Source organism: Pinus tabuliformis, chromosome 9, assembly GCF_031772625.1.
Source record: "Pinus tabuliformis cultivar Carrire ecotype Pingquan chromosome 9, CPIR1, whole genome shotgun sequence".
NCBI lineage: Eukaryota > Viridiplantae > Streptophyta > Pinopsida > Pinales > Pinaceae > Pinus > Pinus tabuliformis.
Window position 1 is genome coordinate 1,767,370,643 of NC_142307.1, and position 22,875 is coordinate 1,767,393,517.

Here is a 22,875-nt window from a genome sequence, read left to right on the forward strand (position 1 = left end):
GAGTCATTTCATGGTAATGTTAAAAATTTAAGTAAAAGGATGAAAATGAAGATTAAGGAGAATGTCACTTTTACTTTAAGAATTTAACATTACCATGAAATTTGAATAGCATATCAATAGTAGAGAGCATTTGAGTGTGTTAAATAGGGTTTGGGAGGGGGAAATGGACCCCAAATAACATTTAGCTAATTCATAAAACACCTTGAAGTCCAAACCAATCAGCAAACCCCTTAAAATTTCATTAAAATAATGTTAAATCGTTGTTTTAGTGGGTTACGGGCCGCTGTTTGTGACTCGGCCGAGTCAGTACGGGAAACGGCCGAGTTGGCCGAGTCAGCCATGACTCGGCCAACCGAGCCATTTTTGTACCGAGTCACTTCGGAGGGCAATGGAACGGACCAACTCGGCCATTTCTGTTTCGAAACGACCGTTTTTTAAAACTATGCTCCTATCTAGTTACACAGTGTTCTAATGCAAAAATCATAATATAAAATCCCTTCATTACATACAAAAAGTTGGATTGCTAGGTCCTGTTGTCACGTGGATTGTACAGGCACCGTGACAATGCTCAATAAAACAGTGCGAAACACGCATGTAAAAGAATATCGAATGAATTGATTAACCTGGAGCAAACAGCTCAATGATAATACAAAGATATTTACAATAATAGAAACATCAGGTTTCTATGTAGAATATAGAACAAACAGTTTCATCTAAGAAACTGCTAAAAGAATAAAAATAGAAACAGCTAAAAGACTGAGCATTACTAAATAGAGATATATTCTAATACCCTCCCTTAATGCTCAATCTATTTACAACACCAATAGACCCGCGAAATTTTACAAATTTATCAGGACCAAGAGGCTTGGTGAAAATATCGGCGGGCTGCTCTGTTGTGGGAACATAGTGCAACTGAACTGAGCCATCTTCAACCAGCTGTCGAATGTAGTGGCAGTGAGTTTCCACATGCTTTGTTCGTTCATGAAAGACTGGATTCTTGGCAAGTTTGAGCACTCCCTGATTATCACAAAACAAAGAAGTAGGCCCTGTCTGAAAAACATGCATATCTGCAAGCATACGACGAAGCCAAACTGCCTCACAGGCTGCCTTAACTGCTCCCCGATACTCTGCTTCTGTTGAGGAGAGAGCCACTGCCTGTTGCTTCTTACTAGTCCAAGTAACAGCACCAGATCCTAGACGAAACACATACCCAGCTGTAGATTTACGGTCATCAACCGAACCGGCCCAGTCAGAGTCAGTGTAGCCACTGAGAATAGGATTGGAGCTGCGAGTATATAAGAGGCCATAATCAGAAGTACCACGCACATATCGTAGCACCCGCTTTGCTGCTATCCAATGATCAGCTTTAGGAGCTGACATAAAGCGAGAAATGTAGCTTACTGCAAAACTGATGTCAGGTCTGGTAGCAGTAAGATAGATGAGACTGCCCACTAATTGCCTGAATAAAGTTTCATCCACAAGAGGAGAGGATGACTGTGCTGAAAGTTTGAGCCCTGGTTCCATAGGAGTCGTGGCCGGTTTGCAATCCTGCATTCTGAACCTTTCCACAAGATTTTTGGCATACTTGGACTGAGAAAGAAAGATCTGATTTTCAGTCTGCCACACTTCAACCCCCAGACAGTAATGAAGAAGTCCCAAGTCTGTCATCTCAAAAGTTCTGCATAGATCTTGTTTGATCCCATGTATCAAATGTGCAGAGCTGCCAGTAATGATAAGATCATCCACATAGACAACTACAAACAAGATATCATCACCAGTATGCTTGATATACAGGTTTGCATCAGATGGACTCCGCTGAAAACCCTGATCTGTCAGGTACTGATCAATTTTCATGTACCAAGCCCGAGGAGCTTGTTTCAATCCATAGATTGCTTTAACTAACCGACACACTTTCTGTTCTTGACCAGCAACCTTGAATCCTGGAGGCTGCGTCATGTAGACTTCTTCTTGGAGATCACCATTTAGGAAAGCACTCTTTACATCCATCTGATGAACTTTCCAATTGAACTGAGCTGCTAGGGCAAGCACAAGCCTTATGGTACTCATCTTGGTTGTAGGAGCAAAAGTCTCCTCATAGTCAATGCCTTCCTTCTGTGAGAACCCTCGAGCCACAAGATGAGCTTTATACTTGTCTATGGTTCCATCAGCTTTGTATTTCACTTTATACACCCATTTGCAGCCTATGGGTTTTTTTCTCTGCAGGAAGATCAGAAAGTGTCCATGTATGATTCTTCTGAAGACTTTGGAATTCGGCTTCCATAGCCTGTTCCCACTCAGATGTACCCTTAGCCTCTGAATAGGTTTGAGGCTCAAAAATACTGTGTATGTTAGCCATAAGAGCAAAATTGACTGTAGACTGTTGTCTGTTCTTATGTCTAGAAGTTCTACCTTCAAGGAGCTCATCATCCCGGAGATCACCTATGGTTTTAGCCCACCATTTAGGCCGAAGAAAAGAACCAATATCAGGAGCAGAGGAACCAATATCAGAAGGAGGTGGAGAAGGGTCAAGAGCAATAGGGACAGCAAGAGGAGGGTTAGCTTCTGGAGGAAGCTCAGATAGAGTATTATCAAATACTGATGCTACATCATCCCTCCCATCAGGTGGACCGACTGGAAGAAGAACACTGTGAGGCTGATCCTCAGAACATTGCTGAAAGAATCCTCTGTCCTCATCAAAGACTACATCCCGACTGAAGCTAAGACGACCAGTGGCTATATCTATCAGCCTATAGGCTTTGTGATGATCACTGTACCTTGTCATCATGAGTTTCTGGCTTTTGGAATCCAACTTAGAGCGCTTAGCAGCTGGAATCCAAACATATGCAACTGAGCCAAATACTTTGAGATGACTGATCTTAGGCTTACGGCCAGACCAAACCTCTTCAGGAGTCTTCCCTGTAACAGCCTGAGTGGGTGATCTGTTAAGAAGGTAAACAGCAGTAAATACTGCTTCAGCCCAGAATCTGTTTGGAACACTCCTGTGTTGTAACATGGAACGAGCCATTTCAACAACCGTGCGGTTGCGGCGCTCGACAACACTGTTCTGCTGAGGAGTGTAGGGTGCGGTTAACTGATGTTTGATGCCATGAATATCACAGAAATTGGCAAAAGCTGAAGAACAAAATTCCCCCCCATTGTCGGTCCTAAGAGTCATGATGTTACAGCCAGACTCTTTTTCAACTAAGGTTTTAAACTTCTGAAAGGTACTAAGTGCATCAGATTTATTTTTTAGAAAATACACCCACATCTTTCTACTGAAATCATCTACAATAAGTAAAAAATATTTGCAAGCAGTGATAGAAGCTGTATTCATAGGACCACAAATATCAGCGTGAAGTAACTGGAGTACCTTAGATGCACGCCAAGATTCTCCATTCTTGAATGAAGACCGATGTTGCTTTCCTGCTTGACAGGCGCCGCATACCCCCAACTGCTGAGTCTGAATATCAGGTAATCCTGACACAAGTCCCTCCTGGGAGAGCTGAGAGAGATACTGCATATTTAGATGCCCATATCGCTGATGCCAAAGAGTACTGATGGGAGAGACACGTGCTGCTAGAGCCACTTCTGGAGAGTCACCGGTGTCAAGTAGCCTATATAGACCATGGTCCTCTAAGCCAACAGCAACTGTTAGACTAGTCTCTCTGTCAATAATAGAGCACTTGTGTGCACTGAACACAACATCAAGCTGAGGAGAATTCCTCATAATCTGGCTGACAGACAGCAGATTAATTTCCATACCAGGAACATAGTATACATTCAGAAATATGAGTGTGCGCCCACCAGACTGAATTTGAACTGTACCTCTGCCAGCTACTGTGTACTTTTCACCGCCGCCAAATACCACGGAATCACTGAAAGGTGAGAAGTCAATAAACCAGTCACGCCTGTGAGAGAAATGGCGTGATGCACCAGAATCAATGTACCATGCAGAAGAAGGAACATGATCTGAAGACCTTTTAGCCATAAAGGCATAAAAGGCTTGATTTCCTTCTAACATCGTGGCCATTTTACAAAAGTCTGACACACAACAAAGTGTAGCTGCCTGCTTAAAAATCTTCTTTCAAGATGACTGTAGCAAATCTTAACAAATTCTGTTTTGAAAAAAATAGACTTGCATACAAAAAAAATTTCTCAGATCTGTGATAACTGTGATGCTGGTCTGATCCCACTTCAGAAAAATAACTGTGATGCTATTTCTGGTCCCACCGTTTCAAATATAATCACAATATTTTTTAATCCAAATTCTAGTCAAACCCGTCACTAAAGTCTGGAAAATACGTGGATCTGAAAATACCTTTATGGGGATCTGGAAAATACGTGGATCTGAAAATACCAAAAATACGTGGATCTGAAAACAAACCCGTGAATCTGTTTGCCGTCACTGGAATGTATTTGCCGTACCCGTGAATCTGGAAAACCCGTCACGTGATCTCGTGCGGCTTCAACTATGTGAGCCCGATTGACTGGAGCGGTACCGCGAACACCTTCACGTTACGTCTCAACTGAAAAACGACTCAGCGGGTTGCCACAGGATTCACCGGAATATATATATATATGGACCACGGTTTAACTGCCACGGGTTATCAACATACGGGCCGGAAAATATATATGGACCACTGGTTATCACATACGGGTTATCACAGGTTTCAACTGCCACATACGGGTTATCACATACGGGTTATCACTGGATTCAACGGAATATATATGGACCACGATTTTTTTCAAAATTCAGCTGCTACGGGTTATCAAATACGGGCCGGAAATATAATCACAGGTTTCAGAACGACTGCAAAAAATTATAATCACAGGTTTCGAAAATGGGCCGGAAATATAATCACGGGTTGCGGAATTATATAAATAACCACGGGGTTTCAGAAATATATATCCACTCCAATATATATCTTCACAGATTTCAAATGAGTATCCACAGGCTTCAAATATAAATCCTCGGGCTTCAGAAAGAATATCCACGAGTTTTATAAAAAAATGCGTATCCACGGGTTTGACAGTCCTGAAACTAAAATCACGAATTTGCCCGCAGATATAATTTTCAAACCACGATTCTGTCTTTCAAAAAACACAAGTGAGTTTTGAGAGAAAACACCTGGATCATGAATGCTGAGAAATTCCTCGATGTGGTCGAGTAGCTGCCAGGTGAAGAAGAAGATAGCCGGATCCACGATTCCCAGCAAAACTGGCCAGTAAAAAAAAATTCTGCTCCCACGAAGATAGTCACCGCCACAAAGTTATTTCTTTAATAAAATGATCATGCAAGAGAAGAATCCATTTCTGTATCGAGATGGACGACTGTAAGCTTTTATCACAGCGAGCAAAGCCGAGGCTAAGACTCAGTGAAGGCTGCCTGGCTTACAGAGGGCTCGACCTTAGAAAGGACTCAAGAGATTTCGATGCAAAGAGAAATACTGTTCAAGAAAAAATCTCTTAACCTTGCTCTGATACCATAAAACAGTGCGAAACACGCATGTAAAAGAATATCGAATGAATTGATTAACCTGGAGCAAACAGCTCAATGATAATACAAAGATATTTACAATAATAGAAACATCAGGTTTCTATGTAGAATATAGAACAAACAGTTTCATCTAAGAAACTGCTAAAAGAATAAAAATAGAAACAGCTAAAAGACTGAGCATTACTAAATAGAGATATATTCTAATACTCAAAACGGGGGCTATCACTCTGATCCCCGCCCACTCCATTCTAATTGTCTCCCAACAACAGGCTATGGGAGGTAGTCCCTTTGGAATGAAGTGAAGGAAAACAAGTTGAGAACCAACTTACTTGGGAGACATAGATGAGTGGCCTAACCACTTGGTTGAAATTGAACAAGATTGTGATTAGATTAGTTTTTCTATTATGAGACCAGTGCCTTAATGGAGTCACAAATTCTTGCTTCTTATAAAATGGAACCAAATGACCAGATGGACACTCACTGCGTGAATGGTAGACTAACCAATATGATATGAAAATCCTAGAACTTATGTGAGATGCAGTGATCTTGGTAAATTTTAGTTAAATGCCTAGTCTAAGTGTAACCTTCCCTTAGCTATTTTGAAGCTGGGCTCCAAGGTAGGTTGTGGGAAGGAGGCCAACGGGAAGCAAGGTAGGGCCTGATTAATGATACTTTTTTTGGGCTCCTATCACTTGATGCCTCTGGCACTACAGAGACTGTGGCTCTGACGACTGCAAGGGCACCGTGTTAACCACCGAAGAGTTGCCGAGACCCCTTAAGCTAGATAAGAAGGGTTGTTTGATGTCTCTATCAACCTAGCTTATTCTAGGAGGTAAATTAGTAATGCAAATCTAGATCTAGTATGCTTATGCAAGACATTATGAGTGAGATTTATCTTGAGTTAAGATTTTCTTAAATTGTTTAAGTACTTATTTAGAATCTTTTTAAGAGTACTTAACAATAGTGAATTGCAATCTTAGACAAGTGAAAATGCTTAGAGATATACATGTAAACTTTAACAATATTCCACAAGATACAAAATGCTTAAAATAGTCAATCAAGATGCTGATCACAGATTTATGACAGTTTATACCAGCAATACTACATTGATAACTTGGCACCTTGTTGGTTTATGAAGGACTGAATCACTGATTTTCTGAATTATTTCAAGTCTGATATATGTTATTTTGAGGTCTGATTTGAACATTAAAAGTCTGATCTATAGCTTTTAAGCAGTCTTATAATCAACTGGAAATCATTGGAGGGCTTAATGCATTGATTTTCTAGCTTATTTTTGACATCTTGCATCATTTCTTGACTGCTATATAAAATTGCAGACCTCTGGAAACAAGTTTGCAGCATAATATATCACCTATAAGTCTCTAAAATTGACTATGGAACCAATGTTCCACCAAGTTTCGAGGACGAGGAGGCGAGGGAGCAGGGATACACAGGAGCAGCCTATGCAAAAGCTCTCCACCAATTTTTAGGAAATGTGGGGGGACGTCGGGGTTTTAAAAACTTATAAATATAAAATATATATTATAAATCTGTGGGTCATATAACTGAAACAAATTTAAAACAAAAAGCATGATCATTGATATCATTATCATATAAATTATAATCGTACATCATACATGTAATTTTGTAACTGTATAGTGTAACTACTAGTCTACTAACTTACTAACAATTCACAATGAAAATAAATTATAAAATTATAAATGTTTAAAGTTTTAAACTTTAAAATTTAAACCATATTGATGTTCCACTTCCAACTATGAATATTGAATAATATAAAAGTCAAGTCTGATACATGAGCAGCAAAGTTCCGTTCAACGAAGGTGCAAAAGTTCCGTTGCATCTTTTCTTGACTGCTATGTAAAATTGCAGACCTTTGAAAACAAGGTTGCAGCATAATATATCACCTATAAGTCTCCAAAATTGACTATGGAATCAATGTTCCACCAAGTTTCGAGGACGAGGAGGCGAGGGAGCAGGGATACGCAGGAGCGGCCTATGCAAAAGCTCCCCACCAATTTTTAGGAAACATGGGGGGACGTCGGGGTCTTAAAAACTTATAAATATAAAATATAAATCGGTGAATCATATAACTGAAACAAATTTAAAACAAAAAGCATGATCATTGATATCATTATCATATAAATTATAATCGTACATCATACATGTAATTTTGTAACTGTATAGTGTAACCACTAGTCTACTAACTTACTAATAATTCACAATGAAAATACATTATAAAATTATAAATGTTTAAAGTTTTAAACTTCAAAGTTTAAAGTTTAAACCATATTGATGTTCCACTTCCAACTATGATTATTGAATAATATAAAAGTCAAGTCTGATACATGAGCGACAAAGTTCCCTTCAACGAAGGAGCAAAGTTCCGTTCAACTGTCGGTCGACAAATATTAAAAACTATGATTTTTTTGTTTCATTGTTGATCTAGGTTGTCATTAATGTCAATATGAAGCCAAGGAGAAGCAGATCAAACTTGTGAAGAACAAGAGCAAAGCCACTGGAAAGAGGATCGCATCAGCGAAGGAACATAAGAAGAGGTTAGTGGAGGAGCATAAACAGTGTTAGCGGAGGAGCCATATGGGGAGTATCACATGAAATATATGCTCAAGAAAGAGCAAAGAGGAAAAACTATCGGAAGTATCAACATTCTTCCTTGGAGAGTAACTCCAAGGAAGAATGTTGATTCAAATCGTGGCTATTACAACATGTACAAAACTACTTTTTTGGGCATTGCTTCCATTGTAAAAATTTTGGTCATCAAGCTAGACATTGCATGGCTCGTAAGAATGACACACCAAAACTGAAGGATCAAATAAACAAACCATATGGCCCCAAAGGGAAAGGACAAATCAAGACCTACAATTCTTTTGATCCCTTGGCCAAATTTGATATGATTTGCTCATTATGTAATAATAATGGACACAATGAACAAAATTTCCCACTCAAGAGAGGAAAAACAAGAAGTGAGAATCCCAACACGGATAAATGTGGCCTAGCTCTATGTGCTCAAAATAATGAAAATCATTGGTTTGTGGATAGTGGGTGCTCCATACACAAGGGACAGAAGGAAGTTTGTCTCATTGAACAAAAAGGAAGGAAATGTATCCTTTGGAAGTGGATCTGCCGAAATTGCTGGAAAAGGAACTATTACTCTTATTAATGGAAAATGAAAAGCTCAAAAATGCTTTGCTAGTAGACGGGCTCAAACACAACCTCCTGAGTGTTAGCCAAATCTGTGATCAAGGACATAATGTTGTCTTTAGCACCAAAGACTGTGAAATAAGGAACTCTTCCTCAGGGGAACTTGTGGCGAAAAGGATTAGAACACCAGACAACATCTACATTCTGAACAAGATTCAAGAAGATAAATGCTATTTAAGTCAAACAGATGAAAGTTGGTTGTGGCACAAGCGACTTGGACATGCAAGCTTCAATAACTTGATCAATCTCAACAAGATTAAAGCAGTACGAGACATCCTAAAGTTATTCAAACCAAATCAAGGAATATGTGGTCCATGTCAACATGGAAAGCAAACTAGAACCAGCCACAAGACCAAGGAATTTTCTACATCAAAGCCTTTGGAGATCATTCATGCTGATTTATGTGGACCAACTAGAACTTCGACACTCCAAGGAGAAAGGTATTTTGCTTTATTTGTTGATGACTATACTAGATGTGGATATATTTTATAAAATATAAATCTGAAGCATTTGAGTGTTTTAAGAATCTTAAAGCTCTTGTAGAAAATGAAAAGGACTTAAAGATTAAGTGTCTCAGAACAGAGAGGGGGAGAATTCACATCAAAAGAATTTGATGAATTCTGTAAAATACATGGAATTAAAAGAGAACTCTCTGCTGCTAGAACACCCAAGCAAAATGGGGTAGTTGAAAGAAGAAACAGAACAGTTCAAGAAATGGCAAGAACAATGTTAATATCAGCGGACTTACAACCAAAATTTTGGAGAGAAGCAGTCGGGACAACTGTCTATACCTTGAATCGAACTCAATTAAGACCAAATAATGAAAAGACTCCTTATGAATTATGGAAAGGAAGACCTGCTTTAGTAAAATACTTCAAGATTTTTGAAAGTAAGTGCTTCATAAAAATCAATGATGGCTCACCAAGAAAGTTTGATTCTCGGGTTAACGAAGGGACCTTTCCTAGATATTCTACACAGAGCAAAGCCTACAAGTGCTACAATAATCGACTACGGAAAATAGTGGAAAGCATTGATGTAAAGATTGATGAAGACCTTCCAGAAAAAGAAATTGAAGAACATGAAGTTGATCCTCTCATTGAAGAAGAAGAACCTGAAAAAGAAGAAATAGATCAAGAAAAACCCAAGGAAAAAGAACCATCTCAAACCCCTTCAAAGATGAAGTTTCTCCAAAAATATCACCCAGAAGAGCAGATTATTGGCAATGTAGATGAAGGGATGCAGACACGAAGAAGAATGACAAGTACACCAAGGAAAAATGATGTTGCTCTTCTATCCATGATAGAACCAGAAACATTTACTCAAGCAAGTAAGGATCCTCATTGGGTAAAAGCCATGGAAGAAGAAATGTCTCAAATTGAGAAGAATGAGACATGGGAGCTGGTACCTCGTCCAAAGGACAAAAACATAATAGGAACCAAGTGGGTATTCAAAAACAAAATGAATGAAGATGGACAAATCATCAGAAACAAGGCAAGGCTTGTTTGTAAAGGCTATTCACAAGTTGAAGGAATTGACTTTGAAGAAACATTTGCACCAGTAGCTCGTATGGAAGCTATCAGGATGTTCTTGGCATTTGCTTGCTCAAAAGGATTCAAAATCTATCAAATGGACGTAAAATCAGCATTTCTGAATGGGGAACTCAAGGAAGAAGTCTACATGGAGCAACCAGAAGGGTTTAATCTAATAGAAGGAAAAGACTTTGTTTGTAAGTTGAAAAAGGCATTATATGGGTTGAAAAAAGCTCCTAGAGCTTGGTACTCAAGAGTGGATCACTATCTACAACAACAAGGCTTCAAGAAGGGGGTGGCAGGAAGTAATCTCTACATAAAGGCAGATGAGGATAAGTTACTAGTCACACTTGTTTATGTTGATGATTTGATTTTTGCTAGTAATAATGATGAGATGAGCCACAAATTTTCTCAAAACATGTCAAAAGAGTTTGAGATGTCGATGATAGGAGAGTTATCTCACTTCCTTGGACTACAAGTATCTCAAACCACGACAAGTCTGTTTTATCTCAAGCCAAATATCTTAAAGACATGCTTAAAAGATATGGAATGGAAGACTATGCACCCATGAGCACACCTATGACCACAAATTGCAAATTGAGCAAGAATGATGACTCCCCTCTGGTAGATGCAACTCATTACAGGTCAATAATTGGAGCCATTCTGTACTTAACTGCTACAAGACTCGACATTATGCAAGCAGTAGGAATGGTGGGAAGATTTCAATCAACTCCTAAACAATCCCATTTGTTGGATGTGAAAAGAATTCTCAGATGCCTGAAAGGAACTTCTGATTTTGGTCATTGGTACCCTAAGAGCTCAACTCTTGTGTGACTGCATACACCGATGTTGATTGGGCCGGAAGTGTCGATGATCGAAAAAAAAAGTACTAGTGGAAATGCATTCTTCCTAGGAGACTGTTTAGTATCTTGGCTCAGTAAAAAAACAGACATCCATATCACTATCTACAGCTGAAGTCGAGTATATCGCTGCCGCAGATTGTTGTACGCAAATACTATGGATGAAGGAAGCTCTAAAAGATGTCAACATCAGCACAAATCAACCAATTACCATCTATTGTGATAACACAAGTGCGATCAACCTCAGCAAAAATCCAATGATGCACTCAAAGACCAAACATATACCAATCAAGTATCATTTCCTTCATGAATAAGTAGCTGAACAAAACACCATCTTGGAATATATCAATACTAAGGAGCAGATAGCTGATATTTTCACAAAACCTCTTCCTCAAGAAGCATTTGAACATCTTCGTCAAAAGATGGGGGTTATCTCTTTAGCATCACTTAAGTTGATTCATAAAGTTGTTGCAGGAAAGGGGGAGCAGTTCGATAGGGAGAGTCCTTGTGCACTCCTTTGCCACTGATGTCAAAGGGGGAGAGAAGAAGAATATTGCCATCAATGACACAGGGGGAGATTGTTGATCTAGGTTGTCATTAATGTCAATATGAAGCCAAGGAGAAGCAGAGCAGACTTGTGAAGAACAGGAGCAAAGCCACTGGAAAGAGGATCGCATCAGCGAAGGAACATAAGAAGAGGTCATTGGAGGAGCATAAACAGTGTTAGCGGAGGAGCCATATCGGGAGTATCACATGAAATATATGCCCAAGAAAGAGCAAAGAGGAAGAACTATCGGAAGTATCGCATATGCCAAGAGTATCGCATAACGGAGGAGTTAACAATTATAAACCGTGAAAAATCCTTAAAGAAATGTATTACGGACCCAATGGTTCCATAACAATATGCTCTATTGTAATATCACATCCGTAGTAATCGCAAGTCTTGAAGAGAGGTAACAAGGGAAAACTGCCGAATGCGATAAGCTATGGACCCGACGGATGTATCAACAACTGCTTAATATCATATCGCGTCCGCCTCATCGGAAATATCATATCATAAGTTATATATGTATATTATATATGCGATTGCGATATATATGTATATTATATATGCGATTGCGATATATATATATATATATATATATCTATATATATATATATATATATATCATAGTTTTAAAACTTCGACTCCGACTCCGACTCGGCCAAGGATCGACTCCGACTCCGACTCCGAAACGGTAATGACTCGGCTGGCTCGATTTCAATGACTCGGTCGTTGTAAAAAATACCTTAAATATTTTTTTTCTTTTATAAAAAAACATAATTTTAAAGATTTTCATTCATGTTTCCAAACACACAGCATTATAATATAGATGGAAGACAACATATGATCAAAGTAGGCTCATGAACCAATCCATTATATCAAAATGGTACCTAATGGCAATACATAGTCAACTGTCATACATGATCAAAGACTCAAAACAAAAAACACATAACCAAGGAGGCTAGAAATGGCCTCTACAACAAAAGTAAACTGTGACCAGACTCCAGTGCTAGTACTACAACTACTGGCTAGTAGCTACTTCCAGAGGAGCCAAGATCATGTCAATCAATCTCTGGATCATCATCAGAGTCAGACAGGGGGCCCCATGGCTCCTCCTCATCATCATCTCCAACTGTAGCTGTAGAAGTGGTACCACTAGCAGGCTGTGCAACTACAACAGATGCAAGCTGAGATAGAGTAGATATACGGCTGCACTTCTGTTGTGGCTGAGCAGAGGAAGCACCTACAACTGGAGTCCTTGCTGGTTGTGAGACAGAGGCTGGTGGATTGGGATCTGCATTCAACTGAACAGCATGTTCAAGTTCAACTGATGTCTCGATATCTAAATCTAAATCAAGATCCTCATCAGAATTTCAGGATCAAACTTTGCTGGACGACTCTCCACTACCCAATCTGATGTTGGATCAATGTCTTCCAACACAATGGGATTTGAATCAGGTCTTTTGTTTAGCAAATGGTTTCGTCTGAGTCGGAGGTTGTATTGGACATAAACTAGATCATTTAACCGTTTTTGATTCAAATGGTTTCTCTTCTTTGTGTTACTTGGGAGCAAGAGCGAAAACGGGAGCGGGAGCGATATTTTCAGAAGCTCCTGGTTTGGGAACGAATCCCAGAGGGGTTCGACAACCAATGTCACTAACATCAAGGTACATAGAGGGATTGGTGCTCTTGATTAAATACGAGTTCCATACCCTAATACATGACAAAATTCAATGGAAACATTGCAATCCTGAAATCCTGAAAAACTGATAAGTCTGCTAGATTTTGAATGAAATCTAAAATTCTACTTTCTCCATATGAAATCCAATGAGGCCGAAACCACTCTCAAACATCCCGAGTCATTTCATTGTAATGTTAAAAATTTAAGTAAAAGGATGAAAATGAAGATTAAGGAGAATGTCACTTTTACTTTAAGAATTTAACATTACCATGAAATTTGAATAGCATATCAATAGTAGAGAGCATTTGAGTGTGTTAAATAGGGTTTGGGAGGGGGAAATGGATCCCAAATAACATTTAGCTAATTCATAAAACACCTTGAAGTCCAAACCAATAAGCAAACCCCTTAAAATTTCATTAAAATAATGTTAAATCGTTGTTTTAGTGGGTTACGGGCTGCTGTTTGTGACTCGGCCGAGTCAGTACAGGAAACGGCCGAGTTGGCCGAGTCAGCGATGACTCGGCCAACCGAGCCGTTTTTTGTACCGAGTCACTCCGGAGGGCAATGAAACGGACCAACTCGGCCGTTTTTTAAAACTATGATATATATATAGATGCGTTATAATAACGGACCCACTGCACCATTATAAAATGCCCTATTTTTATATCGCATCTGCGGTAATCGCAATGTATAAAGGGCTGTCACCCCCGAACCACCGATTGCGATATATATATATATATATATGGACCCAACGGAGGCATTAAAAATAGTCTATAATAATATCGCGTCTGTCATATTGGGAGTTATGTATCGCAGTGCTTAAAGCCCTTGTCACATTAAAACTGCGACCGCGATAATAACATGGACCTGACTACATCATTGCAATATAAGTTAATATATTATCGCATCCATCGTATAATGCATATATTGTAAAGCCTTGCCACACTATAAAGCGCCGATTGCGATAAAGTTGTGGAGGAGCGGCCCTGATGAAGTTATAGATGCGGGCGTAATGCATTTGAAGTCCGACCTTAAGCGTTCGGTCGAGTTTTTTCCGTGTATTCCTGTGTATTCAAATATATGTGTTGCGCGGGGTTTTTTAAGGCCAAATGCATAAATAAATGCTTTCGATAGTTTAGTGGGCCTGAATCGTTGCGATTGCGATTGCGAATGTATATTGAAAAATAAGGGGGGCTTCTCTGATATAGTCATTTCTTTAATATGCAACATAATTATTACTCGACCTCTTTTCCACATTGATGTGTCCTGTATGTATTGATGGATTTTAAGAGACAGAGGAAGCTGAAAGGTCAAGCGAGCATTGAGGAAGCCGAAGAGCCAGTGGAGAAAGGAAGCCAAAGGCCAGGGGTGTCAGGAATATAAAACAGAGACCAAGCTATGATGAGTGTTATTGGAAAAGCCGTAAGAAACAGAGGAAGCCGAAGTTTTGGTAGAGGAGGAAGAAGCAGGAAGACAGAAGTAGTCACAGGTCCAGCAGGGTTGGGAGCGGAGAATTACAACCAAACAGATCCATACAATCTACAACAGAGGGTTGGAGCCCTTGAGGTTGGTGCCTCAGAACTAAAAGGATTGGTGTCTTGGGAGTTGGTGCTCCTAAAATCAAGGTTGGTTCCTTGACAAGATAGAGTTGGTGCTCTGGAGGTTGGAGCCTCACAAAGAGTCCAAGTTGGTGCTTGGCAACTGATTGAAACCATATATATGTATATATATGGTATTTGATTTATTGCAAAGACCACATTAATAAAAGCATCTATTTCTGTTATCTACTTCTGTGTTCCAAATATGAATGTTTTAACTGATAAAATTAATAATTGAAAAGAAATACTGATTCACCCCACCTCTCAGTGTTTCATAAAAAAATTTGCGAATTTTTCCCAGGGAAACGACCCCTCAAGACCCCTTAAGACCCTTTTCACCTAGGAAACGACACCTTTCAAGTTTCCTCGCGTACCCTGTTTTTTGGGAGCGTGGGGAAATGTCCCCCTCTTGTCCCCAAGTCCCCAGAGCGCGAGGGAGCTAGGAAACTCGACCCCCAGGTGGGGGGACGAGACCCTGTGGAACACTGTTGATGGAACTCTTATAATTTATAATCATTAATGGTTGAAGCTATGTTGCACGAAACTTCTAGGAACCCGATGTTTCGGGCCGTACCTGTACCCGAAATTCCGAAACTTGGCCAAAACTTGACCATCATGTAATCATCAATGGGAGTTAATATAGACTTGTTTTTCCTTCTAAATTGTCATATATGAGTCATATTCCTGTTTTTCTTGCAAAGATAATGTGTTATTCACTGATTTATTTATATATATACATATATGATGTTTCGGTTTATGTTTCAATCGACGTTTCCATTTTTTGGAGGTGATGTTTCTAAACGTACCCGTTTTAGAAACTCCAAAACGTTTCGGTGTTTCGTGCAACTTAGGTTTGAAGTGATTTAGACTTAAAATTTGGTCAAAAGAGTTATTGGCATCTTGTTGTCTTTCAACATTTTCATTCATATGCTCTAATTGAATTGGTTGGTTAATTGCTTTAAGTAATATAGTAGATTAATGATCTTGTTTCTCATTGCTATTGTCATTGTTAGATAATTGGATACATTACTTATTATTGATAGCTTCTCGTGGGTTTGTAATCTAAGTTCACTCTTTAAGCACATAATCAAGTTCAATCAAAGTTGTGATAAGTGATCTAATTGCATCCATAAGAAGTCTAGATTTCTCTCGTGTATCTAATTGGCATATTAGCGATTCATTGGTTATAATCTTGAAGAAGCATTGATTTTGTCTTGTTTATCTCTTGGGCTATTATCTATTGGTTTTACCAACAACACTTTCTGGCACCGTTTAATTTGGGAACTCCTTCTTGTGGTTGAGATTGTCATTCATTTATTGTTTAAGTACCTTATTGTTCATAAGTGAAGATCTTTATAACTAAGTACTTAAGAAATTTTAATAATCTAACCTTAAGAGCATTCATATCTTGCACTTGCATCTTAGGATACGCCTCTTGCATTAATTGATTTACTTCCAAGCATAAGCTTGGTTGAAAGACTCTAGGCCACCTTTTCTTTTTTAGCTTGCAAAGTCTAGAAACTCTTTAGTGGTTAACATGATGACCTTGCAGTCATCAGAGCCACAGTCTCTGCAGCGCCAGAGGCATCAGGTGGTTATAACCCAAGGGGAGGGATCGTTAATCAAACCCTAGCTTGCTTCCCCTTGGCTTCTCTCTCACAACTTACTCTAGAGACTAACTTCAAAACAGTTAAGAGGAAGGATGCACTTAGATTAGGCATATAATTTAAAATAAACCAAGATCCTGCGTCTCACTTAGTTTTTAGGTGTTGCATCTCATATAGGATAGTGAAGCATCTTGAAGCAACAACTGTTCATCCCGTAGCTTGGTAGACAATTCGATTAAGCAAGTGTTTTGACTCCATTAAGGCATTGATCTCTCAAGGTAAACTATTCTAATCATTAAGCTTGCTAAATTAACTAAGTTGCTAGGCCATTCAGTTGTGTCTCCCAGACTTGTTGGTTGCCAATGAGTCTTTTCATCTTCACATTTCATAGGGAATACCCCCCATAGCGTGCTGTTGGGAGACAACTAGAGAGGGCGGGGATCAGAGTGATAGCCCTTGCCCTGAGCGTTGTCGCATCTTGCTTGTACACTTTGGGCGACAACAAGCCCCAAGGAAGAGATTGGGCCAACCTTACCCTAAAATAGAATAAAATACAATAAAGTGTAATAATGGCTGTAACAACCCACAACTACACACAGGCTAGTCCACAAATGGCCTCAACTACCCACATGGTGGGCAAGCACGTGGTCATATATGAAGATTACCCAAAATATATCTACATAATGCTTGAGAGTTTAGTTTCTTTGCAAACTCTTTATCGTGAATGTTGTCCATGCAAAGAGAAGGGAGGATCATATCCTTTAGGTAAGCAATTCTTGTTGATGCAATTCTATTTATTCGAAGACTATTTGGGATAGGGGAATCCTTGTATGACTATTGGTGCCTGGAATATCCTTGAATGTTTTAAATGGGTGTAAGGCTTCTTACTATACATTTATAAAAATAACTATCTACTAGAATGAAGGGATGAACACTTAATGTTAAAGCATGGACTAATGTTAACTAGCTTGTTAAGACAAATATCAGCTGTTTTGTAATTGGAGTTGTAGATGATCACTTAGCAAATTGGTGAATATAATGCCTTAGGAATTGAAAGCAATTGCTGTTGAAATATGATATGATGGCTGAAGATAAAGGATGCTGATGACAACATGATATTGACATGAATGTTTCATGGTAGCCTTGTAACTAAATAATCAGTGAGCTCTATACTAAATTGCATGATATAGGGAAATGGGTCCACGTTTCCAAAACAGAAATGCATTGTAAATGTGACATTGAAATCTTTGGAATTGGGGATCCTCATCATTATTATCACCCTTTGCCTCTACCTCAATCCTCTAGGGACATCAGTCAACACCAAAACTACCTAATCAAAGTTTTAAAATATGGTAGAAAAAATGTAACATGCCTAATCAATGATTTTGGTTTGAGTGAAGGGTACATATTTGGTATGGCTGCGACAAAGGAGTCCAACTATCAATACCAACATCAAGATACATAAAAGGCCAGGCGCTCTTGATTAAATGCCAATCCCAAAGAGGTTGGAACCACTCTCAAACATTCCAAAGCAATTAACTTTTATTTTAAGAATTTAACATTACCATTAATTGCTAGCATTGTTTGGGGCAAATTGACAGTGAAACCCTTTAGAAAAATTCCGTCTTTGTTTCTTCTAGAAGTCTTATTAACTCATAATTGACCTCTAATTAGGCGTTACAACTTAGAACAAAAAATTTGGGCCCAAACAATCAAATAAGGGAAAAATCAAACAATTATCTTTTGGAAATGCACTTTATGGACACTGAAACATGTTTCAGTCTGTATGATACATGTTTCAAGTGAGTTTCTGTCATGTTTCGCCATTTCAATATCGAAACATGACTGATACAAGGGTGTGGGGGGCACATTTGCTGCAACACATGTTCTATGAAATTTGTGATTACAATTGTGGTGAGAACCATTTTTTGTGGGTTCTAAAATACCCAACCCTAACCTTAACAACTGTTGTGTGATAATTAATGATTCACTAATGGTGTACAATAAATGACATTAATGTCCATGAAGGTACTGCTAAGTCAAGATTAACTGCCGCACTAACCACCAATGTGGGCCATAACCACCCAATAAGGCTGAATAACAAATGAATTAAATGACCACTAAGCGACAACAAAGTCAATCTTAACCACCACAACACCAATAGCCCCTCTTAGCCAGAACTCTGGGATAAAGAAGGTGAAGGTGGAACAATCATGTATTTGGTCAAGTGAAGATCACATCCCGACATCCCTCTGAAATTTTAGTTGTTGCCAGTTCAACATGTTTATGTATCAGTGCAGATCTTGTGAGTTGCACAATTAGTACAAAATCTATTTTTTGTGATTAATATGTTTTAATGCCCAAGAGTTTGTAGTTTTGGACAACCTCTGAATACTTCCTATGTTACCAGAAAATTGGAGAAGCAGAGAGTGAGAAGAATAAAGATGTGGATTTCTTGTCTTCCATAGAGGTAAAGATGGAGCTTATTTCTTCGTTTAATTATATTTGTTGATCTATTTTGAAATGCTTTGTTTGTTGGCCCGTATTGACTTGTCAAGTATTCATTTCTTGTTTTTCTGACTATTATGTTATGCGTGAGTTCTCAGATTATCTGCATTTGTGCTCCATGCCACTTTTTATATAGAATGATTATCATTAAATCTAGTTGGTTGTACTCTGCAGATTTTAGTTATTGACTCTGCAGATGTCATTCTGATGCAGGTATTCCTGATGTCGTTTATTTTCATGTTGCATAGTAATGATTGTAAAGTATCGAGTTTCTGTAATGCGAAGACATTGTAGAACTAAACAAATTAAACCTATTGATTTTGCAGAATTGGTCCCATGTTATTTCTGTTGTTGACCAATTAAACATGATACCGACCAAGCAACATGGCACTGATTTCATGCGCATCCGAGAGTGGTTAGTTGTCTATAATATGATTTGAAAGTGTAATTACTTTTGTTTTGTAGCATGTAGTGATCTCCTTTGTTTTCTTATCCATGAATGGAAGATGTTGCTTTTGCTTGTTGTTACGCTTGCTAGTTAGAATAAGTTACTTTACCTTTGAATGTTTTTTGACAACTTCAAGTTATATCAAATCAATCCTTTCATCCAAAGAGTAACCATTGTATTGCATTTCCCTTGTTTGATCAGGTATTTGAATGGACACGCACGCTACTATCGACAAACAATTCTTCTATCAAATTTTGTTAATGCAGGTATGCAATCAAACATTTGTCTCTTTACAATGCCGCTTCAATACAGATGACTGGTTGAGAAAGCTCTACGTTCTTGCTGGTAACAAGAAACTCTTATGATTTTGGATTTTTCCGTGAAATAATGGATCCTGTTTAATATGGTTCATATTATTGACACATGGTAACAACGTACACGTGATCCATGCATTTCAACATTGAAGAATGGTCAAAAGTCAACTTACCTGAATCCCTTTTGTAACAGAGTTTTTGTTAAAATTTGGGTGCCAGAGGACAAGTGGTTCCCTAAGGCTTTGATCTTTGGCCTAGGGAAAAGTGTCCAAATTTATTTTTTACTTTTCTCTTAAAGTGACTTTTCAAGTGGTAAAGTCAATTTAATTTAAGAGTGACTTTATAAGTGGTAAAGTTACATTCTAATTTAAAAGTGACTTTATAAGTGGTAAAGTTACATTATAATTTAAAGGTGACTTTATTAAAGTGAATGAAGAATTAGAAAGTGAAAAAGTGACTATGGAAATAAAAGGCTAAGTGGGTCTTTATTTAAGTGGGTGAGTTAAAAAATAGAAAGTGAGAATTAAATGCACATTTATTCTCATCCTTAGATCTAAATGAATCTCAACCATTAGATCTTAGGGTAACCCAAAAGGTCATTTAGAGAATAAAAGGAGAAGAGAAGAAAAAAAGATCATTCATTCTTTCATAAGCATTTGAGAGAAGAAGAAGAGAGAGCAAGGAGAAAATTTCCGAGCAGTGAGGAAGTGAAGGAGAGCAGCAAGAAGATATTTCAGTGAATTTGGGCAGCAGCATTTATTGGCACACATCCCAAGGAAAAACCGAACAACAGGGGAAAGGCACAAAAATTGAGGAAGAGAGTTTTGGGCACATTTTTCGAGGCTGTCCGTACAGCATTTAATGCTGTTTTATTGATGTAAAAATTTCTGTTTTGGCTGTTTGTTGATTGGCACGATTTTCGAGGCGGAGTTCAAGCACGAAAATCAAGATAAGTTGTAATTTGTGGTTGCTGGAATTTTTACTGTGTATTTTAGTTTCTCTGTAAAAGCATTTTCAGAAATAAAGAAGAGCTCTCAAACTGGTTTTCCCCAAGAGTTGTAGGGGGTTTTCCAGGGTCACATTGACAAAAAATCACTATGTTATTTTCTGTGTGTCGCTGTCATAATTTTGTTGTGTTTTATTTCTGCAATTTCAGCAGTTGTAAAATCTCTAAATTTGTGTTTTCAGAAAAATATTATCATTTCCAGATTTTAGAATTTTTATCGTGTTTGGATTTAAAACTAAATGCATGGAGTGATAAGGAAAACTGATAACTGGAGTGGGGGTTGAAATTTCTTCAGTCTTATTGTCTCTGCAATACTTAGCAAATTAGCAATTCTGAAGGGTCCTTGAAGCATCGGTTTAGTTAGGAAATTGATTTTCAAAGAAGTGCAGCCATCACTGTTGACATTTGTATGTACTATGAACCATATGGAAAGCTATCAGGGAGACTACCATTCCTCCTAGAGTGAGGAAGGATTGATTGCGCTAAGAGGCACTCTCTAGCCCAATATGCAAGAGATGTTGTAATGTCCCATCCTGTAAACATTTTGACTAGGCCAAAATACAATAAAATAAAGATAACCCTATGTTAAATTAAAAGTTCTACATTAAAATAAAGATAACCCTATGTCAAAAAAAAGTTCCGCGTTATTATTTTTTTAATCAATTTTTGTTGGGTAATTAAGGTAAATTTGAAATAAAAATAAAAATAACCCTATGTTGAAATAAAAGTTCTACGTTATTATCTTTTTTAATTAATTTTTGTTGGTTAGTTAAGGTAATCTTGACTTGGTGAAGTTACTGGTGGTTTTTGAGCTCGAAGTTTATGAGAACCCATGGTACACGGTTTTCATGTGGAATATAGCCTATTTAGAGTGGGTAATCAAACCAACCTAGATCCATCTTAACTGCGGATCTACCAAGTGCGGAGAGGGATCAAATCTCTTGAGATGCAAATATTTTAGGATGCAAAAAAAATTGATTCCTGTCAGCATTGTTTTATCAATCATATCTTGAGAGGAACCTCTCATCTTTTACATGAATGGAACTAGAATCTATAGATATCTTCTCATGGTTATGTGTCTGATTAAATGAGAATGTAGTGCCATTGGAACCAAAGCATAGATTTCTTGCTGCAAAGGTGTTGAAATTTCTTCTGTATTTAGGAATAATGGTCTGTTGGTGCACTATATTCATAAAATTTAGGGAGATGGAATTGGCAAAAGGGTGTTTCTATCTGCTATTAATTTTTCATGGTTTCATTTTACAGGAATATCCTCTTCTTCTGAATGACTTGTCATCTATGACAGGTTGTGATCTACTTTAAGAAGACTCTGAAGAGTCGAGAACATGTGATGCAACAACCTGAGATTATTGATCTTTATGATCATAGCTTACATCATAATCTCATGATAATTCTTATATCGAATACAAAGAAATAAAAAGCCTTGAAACTGTCAATCACTCCAATCAGAGTTAATCAAGCATATTGTTGAATTTTATGGGTAGTGTTGTGATTTAAAATAATTTTTTTTCATCCATTTTAATTTTCTGTGGATGCCATATCAGTGATATGCCATTTCTGAAAGTCCTGGGTTGCTAGAGATGAAACCTGGGTTTTCAAGGATTATACATTTCATGTTGGACTATTCGATAGTAAGGTTGTTAAACTTGGATTTGTGAATGAGATTTGTGAATGACTTGGCAAGACAGCCGTTCACAATTTCCTTGTTAACATGGGAAATATGGCAGCAGACTTGGGAATGGTGCATCAAATAATTTGAATAGCAGACTTGGGAATGGTGCATCAAATAACTTGAATAACTGGGAATAGGTTGTAATAATTTGCATTCATTCGAACAAACTTGGTACCATGATTCAATGGAACAATAGGCTATCAGCAAAAATTAAGACTTAAGGCTTTACTCATCTTTATCATACATTAAGCATGGCCCAGGCTCTTCATGGCCACCATTCTCATGTTCTATGAGCTAAGGGTTTGAGATGTAGCCTTGAGCAAAACCTTATCTTGTATTCAAATCAATGT

At 38.1% G+C, this 22,875-nt stretch overlaps 1 protein-coding gene across 5 annotated transcripts in view; it reads left to right on the forward strand.

Annotated features, from left to right (window-relative positions):
- The window catches only part of LOC149155853 (protein NUCLEOLAR FACTOR 1-like), a 252,395-nt gene that overhangs the window by 91,347 nt on the left and 138,173 nt on the right, over positions 1–22,875 (forward strand). For 3 of the 5 annotated variants that reach the window (XM_089446073.1, XM_089446074.1, XM_089446077.1), the window contains 4 exons: positions 18,967–19,026; positions 19,239–19,277; positions 19,391–19,479; positions 19,714–19,778. In XM_089446073.1, coding sequence (XP_089302199.1) covers positions 18,967–19,026; positions 19,239–19,277; positions 19,391–19,479; positions 19,714–19,778 — 253 coding nt within the window. The remainder of the gene's footprint in view (positions 1–18,966; positions 19,027–19,238; positions 19,278–19,390; positions 19,480–19,713; positions 19,779–22,875) is intronic. The other 2 variants (XM_089446075.1, XM_089446076.1) reach the window with 2 other exon arrangements.